The 13,784-nt window shown below is 38.4% G+C and overlaps 1 protein-coding gene across 1 annotated transcript in view; it reads right to left on the reverse strand.

Moving 5' to 3' along the window:
• Nucleotides 1-13,784, reverse strand: part of ush2a (Usher syndrome 2A (autosomal recessive, mild)) — a 292,843-nt gene that overhangs the window by 105,894 nt on the left and 173,165 nt on the right. Inside the window, exons 50-56 of the mRNA XM_036135732.1 lie at nucleotides 12,012-12,706; nucleotides 11,475-11,644; nucleotides 11,212-11,378; nucleotides 11,032-11,120; nucleotides 6,000-6,334; nucleotides 3,369-3,524; nucleotides 732-895 (exon numbers count right to left, since the gene is read on the reverse strand). Coding sequence (XP_035991625.1) covers nucleotides 732-895; nucleotides 3,369-3,524; nucleotides 6,000-6,334; nucleotides 11,032-11,120; nucleotides 11,212-11,378; nucleotides 11,475-11,644; nucleotides 12,012-12,706 — 1,776 coding nt within the window. The remainder of the gene's footprint in view (nucleotides 1-731; nucleotides 896-3,368; nucleotides 3,525-5,999; nucleotides 6,335-11,031; nucleotides 11,121-11,211; nucleotides 11,379-11,474; nucleotides 11,645-12,011; nucleotides 12,707-13,784) is intronic.

Genomic DNA, 13,784 nt, shown 5'->3' on the forward strand with positions numbered 1-13,784 from the left:
TGAAGGGTTTATCTAGAACCATTTTTTTCCCTTTGGAGTTGCAGGCATGACTGAAATTAGCCCCATTTTGTTTATTTGCAGTTCAGTCTTATCATATTCACAACATGCTAATTTTTAAAGCCGGTAACAAAGAATATATTCTATGGTCATGCTGAACCTGACAGGTGTAAACCTACTTCATACTATATTGAGTCTTAGAGTATATAGGTTTTGACATTTTTTTAGGCACGCTATAAAAAGCTTATTTGGCTAAAAAATAAACCAAAATAATACTCCTTGTGAAAAGCTGTTAGTAGGAGTCCTAAACAAACGTAGACTCCCACAATTTACAACCAGAGTGAACAACTTGTAGATCAAGTAGTGATTGAACAACAAATCATAGAGAGCATGTCGAGCTCTTTGAGTTTACAAAGGAATCTGAGATGTAAGCCATTAAAGGCCTCTTTCATATTGACTGACAGCTCTGTTTAGGGAAACACTTTATTTTTATTGCTTATTCTGGATTAAATAGATCTTGCATGGGAATTATTTTGTATCTGGTAATATTTTAGTAAAAATGAAAGAGGTTTTGGTTTAACAAACATACAAACAAATCTGTACTTCTGTTTGTTCATATGTGTTTGTGAGCTGATCTGCAGTAAAATACTGAGAGTTCAATTATTTATGAAGAAAGACTGCATTTAACGTTTGTGTTTGAGAGAATGTGTTGTGAACAGAGAGGGTAATCTTACAAGGTTTATTCCAGTTGACTTGAACAGCTGTGTGATTGATAGCATGAGCAGACAATGTAGGAGGTTTGAGGGGAACCCCTGCCATTGTAACTGCAGTAACAACATCTCCTGAAGTGTAGCCCACGTCATTATAAACCACGAGCTGGTACTGGTAACAGGTGAATCTGTGAAGAGAAAAATGGATGCTCTTGGTGCAAGTGTAAATTGTAATGGTACATTTGTCTTCCCGATTCAGTTTCTGTTCAATTTAACTCAGCAACTCAAATTACAACAAAGGTCGACTTCAGACGGGCTAATTTATCGACACTGCTCCGTAAAAGTAAAAGAACACTGTTTAATCAGGTCATATTATCAAGTCAGTTAAACCTGTGGAATAATAATCCGGAGTCTCATTCATAAAACTTTGCGTAGAATCTATACTAAACGTGTACATATGACAAAACAACGAAGATGGCATATGCCAAACAAATTGTGATTTATAATACCATGCACACGCCCACCAGCGCGCAATTTCTTTTATTCAGGTACAACTGTACATTGTGTACATGTTTCCGCCTAATGTTCTGCCCTCTACACACCCACATTCAACCAGAAATGGTCAATGCAAAGCACCTTATGAATTTTAATGTGTATTAAAAACACGTCAGCTGATCATTTTTTGTCATGGTGAAATGGCAACCAAAATCAATTTTAAAACGAACAGGGAGCCAGTGCAAAGACGCAATAATTGGTTTAATATGTTGATGTTTTCTGGTCCCCGTTAAAAGACGAGCCGCTGCATTTTGGACTAACTGCAGACGGGAGAGAGCTCGTTGGCTAATGCCTGAATAATGTGCATTGCAGTAGTCCAGACGCCTAGAAATAAAAGAGTGTAAAACCTGCTCAAAGACGTTAAAAGTTAAAAACAGTTTTACCTTTGATAAAAGACGGAGATGATAAAAACACGATTTTAAAACACTATTTATTTGTTCGTTCAGTTTAAAATTTATATTAAAAGGACTTGTTAAAAAGTGAAGTTGATTGCAGTTTTAAATGGCAGCCTCATATAGTCTAGCTCCGTGTTGAAATTCATTTTATGACTGTGTCCTGAGGCTGAGACCAGGAGGAATGAGAGGTTTCCCTAAATGATGAAGAATCAACGCCCACCCCAAACCCCCAGCCCCAGCCTCATCACACTGCAAGAAACCGTGTTCCCTCCTAATTCTCCCATTTGCAAGGTCTTCCAGCAGTGCTAAAGCATCCACTGTGTAGCACTACGCACAACTGTTTTTGACCGTTTACAGCAACTAAAGTAATTCCCTCACACCTTGTCACAATTTATCTGTTCATTTGTGGAACAAAGCCTCATGAAATGTTGCATGGACTTTTATTTAAGATTTAAGATGACTTATTTATCTGAAGAAGAAGACAGAATAAGAAAGGTTCTTATTTATAATTATGCGTCACCAGTGCACACTGGAATAACACTGGGATTTTGAATGCTTATAATAAAGTTGATCTACGATTAAAGTCTGACATGGAGTGAAACTGAATGTCTGAGAGGAATCATCCGGCAGTTTGGCTGCAATTCACCACTTCACCATCTGCAGCGCCAGTTTCCCTTGTGTCCAAAATGAGTGTACGCATGGGTCAGAGTTGCCGTAAGGACTGCACATTTTACCAAAGTTATTTATTTTTTGAGCGCTTCTCAGTACTTTTGCATTTGATCAGGGTCAGTGTCACTAATAGAAGCATGAGGCAATAACTGGACCCAACAGAGGTTGCACAGTCAGTCCACCAGGATGGCACATCAATATGTGCCATTGCCAGAATGTTTGCTGTCTCTCCCAGCAGTCTCAAGAGCACAGCAGGTAGGATATTCCAGCGGTGCTTAATTAAAAAAAAATTAAGAATACATATAATGTTTGTATCATTATATATGCAATAATACAATTCTAAAACCTTGAATAGTTTTAAGAATAAAATAACCCACTGGGATAAATATCTGAATCATAGATAAGCTTATTTCTCCTTTAATAATAATGGTTCTAATTTCTCTCACCTTTATTTTAAATAACAAAAAAATAAGTGAGATTTAAAAAAAAACTGTGAGACTTCAGCCTAAATATGAAAAGAATAGTTTAAAGTCCAAAGACAGAATTACACAAAATGTATATGAATTCATATGAGAATTATACAACAACTTAAAAGAAATAATGTCAGTTGATCTTAACCCACAATTAATGATAGAGGAGGGTAATACTCTCCGGAAACAGTTCTGAGACAGATTGCAGATATAATCCTGGAAGTGAAAACTGTTCTTCAATTTGACAAATACATTCCGATGAAAAAATCCCACACAAAAGAAGAGCTGACACATCTGAATGTTGGTCAGCTGATTTTGAAAAAAGGCCCAGAAGATGCATGGACCCAGAGCAGTCCAGCACGGTTGAAGAAAAAAAGCTGCTACCAAGTGGCAGACTGAGATTAAGGAACGCCGTGTGAAACAAAAACAATTTAATTCTTTGGGTTATTTGCTTAATGTATCTTTGAGCGGCATTAAAAGATCGGCATCAGCAGTCACTCTCCGATCGGCTCTGCACACACTGTTTGCTGCAGCGCAGCCATTTGCTCTAGAGCTCATTCCAGTAATCTCACCTGCTTAGGCCTTTATCTTCATAGAACAATTTGGTGCCGGAGTAAACATGGAACCAGCGATGGAGATCTTCAGTGGGGGGTGGGAAAGTGGCTGCTAATGTGGGGACCATGGCGACGGCCAGGGGCTGGTGGATTTTACGTCTGAGCAACTTGTATCTGACGGGGAAAATTTGAATAGAAGAAAACAAACACACACAGTTTGTTGTTAAGGAATCCATCAACACACAAAGACTTTACTCACGGTGCTGCACACATATGCACAGACTCAAACTTCCACACAGAGTTTTAGCTGACTCTTATCACTCATTTCCTCCTCTTGTGCCGCTTTTCATCATCTCCATTCTTTTCCCTCCCCTGTATCTCATCCCTCCCAACGCCCCTCCAGCCGTTGTTTTTCTGTGGGTTTTGTGTTTTCCTTTCCCTACAGTGATGCTAATTTCTGCTGTAATCAGAAGAGAAGGGCTTAACGCCGCCTTTTAACCAACCCACTTAGACAAACATACAGAGCTGAGCAGCACAGAACAGAGAGCGAGAGAGAGCCTCATGCATTTTAATCACCTGCTAAGAAAATGGACCTTTATTTTAGGCCTAATCGCAGGGAGAGTCGAACAGGACGTGAACAAAGTGGACCAGAATGTGCATTAGTACTGTGAAAACACTGATTATAAATGCGCAACACTTAGCTCATTAGCGGGGCACTTTTGTTAGTAGCTTGCTAATGCATTCATATCTTTTTAGGACGGTGTTCTTCAACAGCAAATGAACATCTCCAAAATGTGTCTTCCAAAATTGACATGATATCAGTCTGGTCTGTCTGGTTTGTAACTTTGAGATTTTTCTAATGAATGAAAAACAATGCTTATTGATAATATGAACATTTCTGATGGTTCTAAAACTCTGCTTCTTACATCTGGAAGCTATGATGATAATTAGCTTTGACAGAATTGATAGGGCTTTTTACATTAATTTTTACAACTAAATATCACCAGTCAAAAGACAGCAATGGTTTTAAACTGTATACTTTAAAAGACTGTACAAAATCATAAATTCCCATGAAGTGTTAGAAATTATTGTTTTCCTTTGTAAATGCTTAATGTGTGAAATGGATTATTTGCAGGGACAAAACAAAGAAGGGGTACAGTGGCAAAACATAGGTATGATATTGGTGTACCAATTGGTAAAAGAGTGAATTTACCTCAAAAGACTAAATGAGTAAGAATCTATAATCTGTATGAGAATAACGTTCCCAGACTAGAGATGCTGATTCATAACAGAGGCAGTGTTTCACCAGGACTAAAATCTCTCGGCATAGGAATCATTTCTTTTCAGCTGCAACTTGACTGTTCAAGACACAGAAGCAACATAAAAAAGACTGGAAAACAACTGTTTTCAACTAGAAAACAATTCTGCTGGATATCCACACTGATATGAAATGGATAATGGGTTATTTGTTGAAAATGAATGGTGGTTTAATTTTCAATAAATACAATTATTTAACATTTTTTGTATATTTACTGTGGTTATCTCTGAAATAAAATTTTGCTCAAGAGGACAATTGAGAATATTAAATGTTAAATACACCATTGAACCTGAAAGGAAGGTAAATGGTGAGTAGATGTGAAACGTGGGGTGATGGGTGCACTGCCCCACTGTCAGCAGTGGAGCTACTGTCACTGCTCTAATCTGCAATGCCGACTTTACTTATATAAGCACACATTTTCACAAGAAGTGGCCAACCTTAATGTCATGATCCCCAGGTCATTGAGTATTATTAGTTCTAGGTTCCCGGGGATTGTGCTGTTCATTATTGTACAGATCCTGTTTATTTCTTCCTGTTTCTTTTTGTCGTTTAGATTTCTGCAGATTGTGGATTTAGTTAGTTATATCTTGTTTCTGTTAGATATTTGTTTCCGTGCCCACCTATCTTCAGTTCAGTTATTTAGTTAGTTTATTCTTTGTGGTTTTCATATTTATGTTTCCACCTTATCTTTGCTCTCTCTCCCCTCAGCTCATCACTTTTTTGTCAGTAACCTGTTGCTTAGGATTGTTTCCCTAATTACTTTTACCTGCTCTCCTGCTTTCTTCTCTGTCCTTCCCTTCCAATTTAAACCACTGGTTCTTCTTTGTTGGATCCTCCGTTGTGCTACCCCTATGTCTGGTCTGCTTCTGTTTTGGTTCCTGGTCTGTGTCATCGCCTGCCTTGTCTGTAAGGTTTGTTGTTTGTGCGCCAATAATTTATTCACCTCATCATGTAGCTGCCAAACTCTTCTTTAGCATGGTGTCTCAACATATCACAGATGTTTGCGCCTTTCACATTGTGGTGAAATGTACTAACAATTACATTTTACAATATGCGCTACATTAAAACTTGAAAACAATGAGCACAAGCAGCTAGTGGAGAGAACAAGGTCAATACATTACATTAATGCTGATACTTGTTCAGTATTTTAAGATTATTTTGCTCTGTTGATAATAGTCACATGCAAGTTAATCTAGCAAACACAATAAGCATTGAGATAGTAACAGTCCTGCTTGAAAAAGATGGGGAAGAGTATTTTGTAAGAATACATAAGTAACAAATAGAAGAAAAAAAACATAATTAGATTTTTTTATGCCTATTATGAGTTTTACCTGATGTTGGGTCCATTTGGGCGACTTGGTGGTTGCCAGGAAATTGCCAGAAACGATTCACTGACTGGCACGATTGAAAGAGGTGCAAGGCCTTCAGGTTTCGTAGGTAATGTGGAAGCAGGAGTTGGAGGGCTTTCCGTGCATCCACCAACATATCCTCCACCATTTGAACATGCCAGCACAGTGATAGTGTAATTTGTGTACGGAACAAGGTCCGTTACGGTGACATTGAGCTCAGAGGATTTGATGGTGTCATGAAAAATTCGAGGATCCGGGAGACGGATTTCATATCCATGAATCTCTCCATTGGGAATCAAAGGAGGCGACCATGTAACCTGAGACAAACATTTGAGATAGAGGGATTAATGCATTTTGTTAAAATACAACATAACCTGAAGGTAAAAGCCTAAACAGTTTGTGTTCAGGATGTGTGGGTTCTGCAGAGATGTTAGCCACTGCAAACCTTTCAAGACAAGCCCTTTTCCCGACCCACCCCAGACCTGAGGGGTCAGGAAAAGGGCTTGCCTTGGAAGGTGTGCAGTAGTGGAACATGCTTCCCATTTTTGGAATGTAAGCCTGCTTTAAACCACTCCCCAACCTCGTCTTTGACACGTTCGGCGCATTCAATGGTCTTCATAATGCTGTTTGTTGACTGAAGTTCTCTAACAAACCTGTAAGGCTTTTACACGACAGCTGTATTTATACCAATATTAATTAAACACAGGCTGACTCTATTTACTAATTAGGTTACCTCTAAAGACATTGGTTTTATTTATTGGTATCAGATTAAATGATGCTGACTTCAAACAAAGTTACAGATTTTTAACTGTAAAAACTTTGAAAATTCAGAACCACTGCCTTCTCACTAAACATTTATACTACTTTTTGTTGGACTATTATATAAAAGCCCAACACAATTTAATAAAGATTGCGTTTGTAACATAGAAATGTTGAATTTTTTTTAAATACTTCTGCAAGGCACAGCAAATGCTTAATGTTTACACATGGCTTAATATTTAGATATTAATGCTGTTGCTGCATACATTTAGAGGGTTGTCCTATACAGGTTATACAAAAATAACTATGTATTAAGTTAAATGTATAACGTTAAATTATAATGCATTGTATTGTCAGATTAGAGTGGCACCAGCTACCTGGAAAGGGGAGGATGGTCACTGTGTGTGTCCTCAACACTGTCTTATCGGAAAACATACCCTGACTTTGACTTAAGTAGAAGGTTTCTTTCATCACATTTAAAACAGGGCACACAAACAGGCACTCCTTCTCTCTCTCTCTCACACACACTGACACCATGCTAAAATAATGAAAGCAGCTCGTAATGGAATTGCACCATGCAAAAACCAAAGCTAAGCGCTATCTGTTTGGAATCTGTTTAGTCTGTCAGCATTTAAATCTATCATAAATGATAGCACAAAAATACAATAGATGGTATTTACAAGAACATGAAGGTTTTACCCCCCCCCCCTACACACACACACACACACATACACACACACAAATAAACCCTTTTCACACTAATACATCGATACAAGAAAGTTTTGAAATGACACATACTCAGACACATGCACTCACTTAGGAAAACAAACTGTTATGAAATGACTTAGTAAACAGCTTGTTAATACAAGTGCAGGTGATTAAGTGGTCAATGTTGATGAGAACATTATGAATGAACGTCAAGACTAATTATTTATCATGCAACCTTGATATTTTAACAAGCGACACTGAGAGGTGATACAGGACACACACAGAGGCGTACACATGAGTAATACCTTCTAACTACAAAAAGACAATCACACACTCAAAGGTGCACCAACACCTCAACTGGGGAGGGTCATTTTGAGTTAGGTAGCTCATTTCCCAAAGTGCGTGTTGAGTGTGCTCTGTGTTGGAAGTCATTTACAGATTGAATAGCTTGATGTAATCTGGTGATGGTGAAGACACCAGAGACCCTGACATAGAGCACTGGGGCTAAGGCCAGAATTCTGTGTGTGTGTGTGTGTGTGGGTGTGGAGGGGGGGTCGGGGGTATTTACAAATAGGACAGGAAAAATCTGAAAACTGAGGAAAAAAGTGTTGTAGGAAAATGTGTGTGTTGGTGTATCTTTGGTTTCATTTTGTGATAGCAACATGTAATTCTGGTTATGAATCAATTAGACACCTCAAATATTTAGTCTGGTGTGGCCCTGGCTGTTGAAGTCAGCGGAAGTCCTGGTAATATCAACAGAGCTCCCAGATGCCTTCAAAAAGAAAGGTTGTTGAAACTTATGAGTATGATAGTGAATTTACTAAATTATTTGAAATCCGCCATTCCACTGAAAATACTTCACTGGCGCAGCTCACTTAAAACCACCACCAACATGTCCTGGTCTGATGGTCAGAGCAAGTTCACCCTGAAAGCAAACCGTAAACGGGGCTTTTTGTGTCTTTATTTAAACAATGGTTTACATCTTCCCACCCTTCCTTAAAGGATAGATTTTTTTAATCTTGTTTGTTTATTCAGATTTTTCAGTTCTATAAATAACAACAAACAAGGACATGAACATTTAATTTACATAAAAGGAAAGAAAAGGAGAAAGGAAAATAAGGAAAATGAGATGGGCATGTGCCTTTATTCAAAGCCCTGGTGCTTCTCTTTTACCAACATTTCAGTATGATTTTCTAAGAGCGAGAAGAGTAGCAAGTTATAAAGTCATGTATCCAGAATCAGGAGGGACTCCGGTCCTGTTGAGCAAGAAATTGTTGCCTGATCCTTTGAAAAGACTTGGACTTGTCCATTATATCATATCTGAGTCTCTCCACGTGTAAAACCACTGTCAACTCTGAGAGCCATTCCTTAAATGTAGACACAACTTCTGCTTTCCACAACCTTAAAATCAGTCTCTCGGCAATTATCACTCCACATTTAAAAGTGCTTTTTAATTGAAAGACTACATTTAGCAAGAGACCGAGAGTGTCCAAACAGAGCAATATTGGGATCTGCCTTAAATTCAAAACCATACATTTTTGAAAACTAGTTAAATATGTCACACCAGAAATGTGCAACTTTAGACATGTCCAGAAAGTTGGACCTGAAAGCCTTGAGCAGACTTACATCAATCACATAAAGGAGAAATGATGGGGTATATTTTCTGTAATTTAGTTTTAGAATAATGAAGTCTGTGTATTACCTTGAATTGGATTTACTGATATCTCACATTTAAAGGATCGATTTGTGGAGCACATGGCTAATAGTTCTCCTGTCAACAGATTCTCCAACCTGAGCTGTGCATTTCTCCAACCTTTTCAGAGTCACCATGGACTTTTTCACTGCTTAGCTGAATGTTGTAGTTGTGCCATCTTCTCTCCATTTTCAAGTGATGAACTGAACATGGCTTTGTAAGATATCTAAAGCTAAAAATATTGTTTTGTAACCTACCCTGCTAAAAATTCACCTCAACTCTATCCCAGATGTGTTGGGTGTGCTCTTTGGTCTTCTTGATGCAACAAAATCCAACTTAAACTACTTCTACCATTATCCTGCTGTTACAACTACATAATTCTGGCTGAAAATATCAAAATAAAAGCCCTACTGGTTCTGTTCATTCAGAAGTGTGGTACTCACTCTCATTTACCCACTGCAGTGTACATTGCTTGTTATAGTTGATAACATCTATAACATCTTTACTATTCAGACTTGACAACAAATGCTTCAAATAAAAACTTAAGATTGTTGTTACCTACTATTATTGGATGTGAATGACTGAGGCGTCACTGGTTGTACTAGACTCTATTCAGTGTCAAGAGGGCTGAATACATAAACCCACATTTTAAATTTTTATTTGTTAAAAAGTTTGAAAACCACATATCCATTTCCATCCATTTCATGAGTATGTGTTACTCTGGGTGAGTCGGTCAAATAGAATCCTGATAAATACATGGAAATTTGTGGTTGTAACAAAGAAATGTGAAAATATTCAGGGTGTGTGAATACTCTACCAAGAGACTGTACCGCTAGTGAAGGTCTGTAGCACAATGTACCTATGAATATAACTAACATTTTTTCAGATTTAAAAGCAGGAAATTAAATACATTTTATACTTTTTTTCTATTTTGTTTAAAATGAAAACAGAAAATCTGTCCATTTGTAAGTATTTTACCATGTATTACTTAAACAGCTCCGATTACACTATTAGTTCCTCTAAACCACTGTAGAAGCCTTTAAATAGGCTCTCCCTTTTTAGGATAGAAATGTTTTTTTAGCAGAGAAGAAGAAGCTATATATGGATTAGATGTGAGGAAGATGTTCAAAATCCTCCATTGTGTTGTCAAGGTCAGCTGATAACCTGGAAGCAGCTTCCTGTTTGCCCAATTAGCAACGACCAGGAAGGAATGCGTTTCTTCTTTGACCCGTGACCCTTAAAGCTCTGCTGCTGCAGCAATGACAGGGGCGGTTCTGAAATGATGACAGGCATTAGCATTTTTCTGCAGTTAGCATTAGTGTAGGGCTGTGAGTGCAAGTGTGTGTGCCTCTCTTTGTGTGTGGATGCATGCAATATTGTTTCAGTAGCTTTCAAAGATAGGCCTTGATGAGAGATTAGCCACTGGTGGAAATCCACTCCAGTCACTCCTCCAAAATGGCCGACAGGAAGGAAGCTGCAACAGACAGGGTCACAGCCCCTCCCATTTCTGAAGGGGACCTTGAGTTGAATGCTCTTCTCTCTCATTAAATCCGAAAAGGGAAAGACAGAAGAATCTGTGTGACATTGCTTTGTCTTTTTTACTCTGTCAAACCCAGTGTGAATGAAGGAGATTCTCAATCAAGCTCTACTTTTATTATTTCTTTTTTTTATATATATATAAATATAAACACTCTAAAAGTCACTATAGGATTAGTTTGTGATTGGAATACTTTAAAACTGCAAAATTTCTTATAAGATAAAACTGATCTAATAAATATGTTAATAAATACCCATGCACATGAGTATATCAGCATGTAGGAAATTAGGAAAGAAAGATAACAAGAAAAATCTCACTTGAAGCGACTGTGATCCAAGAACTTTCACTCTTGGGGGACTCAGTCCAGCTGGCCGAGAAGGTCTGGTGGTGACACTGACCCAGGGCCCTGCATGTATTAAAAGCAGGCACAAACGTGAAACATGTAATTTGGACTGGAAACAGCAACTAAGTCAGGCTTTTTTTCCCCCCAGTCTAACCTGTCGCCTTTCCTGCCTCGTTATGAAGCACAAGCCGATACTGGTAGCCCGTCCAAGGACTGAGAGCTGATGAGGAGTCGACAAACGAAAGAGGGGGAGGAACTGGCAGAAGATGGCCTACTGTGGAGATTTGTTTGGTTCCAGCAACTCTGCGCTCAATCTCCCAGCTACAGCAAACATGGGGTTTAGCCACACAGTCGCACAGAATGCCATAAAAACTAAAACGTAAAGGCCGGACTGAAGACTGTGTTACTATTTCTTACCGTTCTAGTGGTCCATTACTTCGTTCTGGTGCACCCCAGGACAAGAGAACAGAGGTTGGTGTGTCAGAGTGAAGGTGAGGTGCTGGCACCCCTTCAGGTGGAGCTGGGAGGGTCTGGAAATACTGAGACATCCCAGACACTGAGCAACCAACATTTGTGCATGCTCTCACCTGGATGAAAGAAAACAACTTTTTACCATCACCGTGTAATACGTTTTATATGATACTTGCTATCAGAAATCAGACAACAGTTATTCTCAACTATAGTTACAGTTTACTGCAACCATTATTGGGAAAGCTAAAATAAAAAAAAGATGCAACACCAATCTGTAATGTAGTCTAACATGTAACTAAAATTATACATTGATATTTTATCACTATGGCAATTATTAATACTTCTTTCTGGAAACAAAGTCAGCAGGAAAAATAAGAAAAAAAGAAATTTATATATCATGAAATTCTAATTAATATTTTGAAATGTATACAGTACAGTACAGTCTTCAATTCTAACGCTATATTCAGAACTTCACTGGTGTACCTGGAGGCTGAACGTTTCGTAGGGAAGTAGGTTGGGGAAAGTGTAACAGGTGGTGTTTCCAGGAACAGTGATGGACAGTGGAGGAGATCTTGATGCTGAGGCAAAAGAACTGGAGATGGGGCTGGTGAGTGGCTCTTGTGTAACAAAATTATCAGGATTAAAGCTGCTTGTGATATAATTTGGCGATGACAGTGAGAAGTCTGGATTTACACTGCTGGTGTTGGGCTCAGCAGGTTTGAATAACATAATACTATGGTCATGACTTCCAGTGTTCTCACTAAATGACTCCGTCTGATTCTTTTCAACAATAACAGGCCTTGTGGTGGAGAAATGGATGATGTGTGCATTTTCTTTGATTGTGCTTGAGTTGTTATAATTTGCAGAAGACACAGAGTTGTGGCTTGGGCCCCTAGGTCTACTAGGATTTGACAATGTCAACAAGTTAAAATCTGAATTATGGAGTGTTCCATCAATGCTTGATGTCAGACTTGATTTAGATGATACATCGGAGCTGTAGGTAGAGCTGGTGCTGGTGACTGAATTAGGTTTATAATCTGAAGAAGTGATGGAGCCTGAGTAAAGATAAAGGGTATAATTTGCAATAATTCCATTTGTTTGTGCTGGAGGATCCCAGGTAACTAATGCACTCCGAGAATGAAGTCCCATAATGGCTGGTGTGTCTATTGGTCCTGGACCTGCAGAAAAATAATTATAAATGAGAAGAGAAGAAAAGGAAAGAAAGAGAAAAAAGAACAAGGAGCATGATTATTTTGAATGAATTACAACATATAAAAGTAGCATAACAAAACCCACCAAAAGGCCAAAAAACTATTTTGACTCTTTCACTTTTTTACATTCTTCCACTAAAGTAATGTACATGTCGCGTTTAGCGTTTGTTGACACTTATGATGAAATGACGGTAAGCATGTTTTCTCAAACCTAAATCTAGGCTGATTAGACCACAAAGAACACTGTCTTTCTGACAACAATCAAGACATACTCAAACATAAAAAAGACATTTAAAAGATTCACATTTTAGTCGCTGTAAAGAGAAAAAAACACAGCCCCCCCCACTTGGGATTGTTGGTTGTGTGTGTTATGTGGGAATACTAGAAACACTGGCTAAATCTAGTAGTAATCCTTGCTTATTGTGCACAGTATTACACTTTTGGGGTTCTGCTCTCACAGTTGATATTGTAACACACTGAGTATATCAAACTGAGATTAGCTGATAAATCGGGCAATCTGCTCAGTCAGCCAGCCTGACGCTTAACAGACATGCAGCACCCAACTTGCCAGCTGTAGTTTTAAAACAACAGTGAACGTTGTGGTGCAGCTTTAGTTTACACTATGACTGTCAGCATTTTTGTGTGAGAATAAATATTTCCTAATAGCATAATTTGTCATTGTTGTAGTCAAGGAAGAAATCTATAGTAGCCATGTTTAGGCCAGCTGACCAGCAGTGTGTAGAAACATGTGGCAGAGGGAGAGTGTTGTTTCATTCTGTGGTTCATACAACTAGAGAAAACTCAGGTCACTCCATTTCTCTGGCACTGTATTTAAACTGTAGGGACAGTTAGAAAAAAAAAGTAAAAGCTTTCTGATATGCCTCGACACCAGTAACCGGCCTATGCTTCTTGTGCAGTTTTCAGTGTGTGAAAGTGTTTCTTAAAGTCTTCTAACTTAAAACGAAAAATAATCCTTTTAGAAAGAGGCAGAGAAGTGCATCAGAAAGCCATGGGCAAAAAGTCACATGACTATCACATGGCTATG

The sequence above is a fragment of the Fundulus heteroclitus genome, chromosome 4 (genome assembly GCF_011125445.2).
Source record: "Fundulus heteroclitus isolate FHET01 chromosome 4, MU-UCD_Fhet_4.1, whole genome shotgun sequence".
Taxonomy (NCBI): domain Eukaryota; kingdom Metazoa; phylum Chordata; class Actinopteri; order Cyprinodontiformes; family Fundulidae; genus Fundulus; species Fundulus heteroclitus.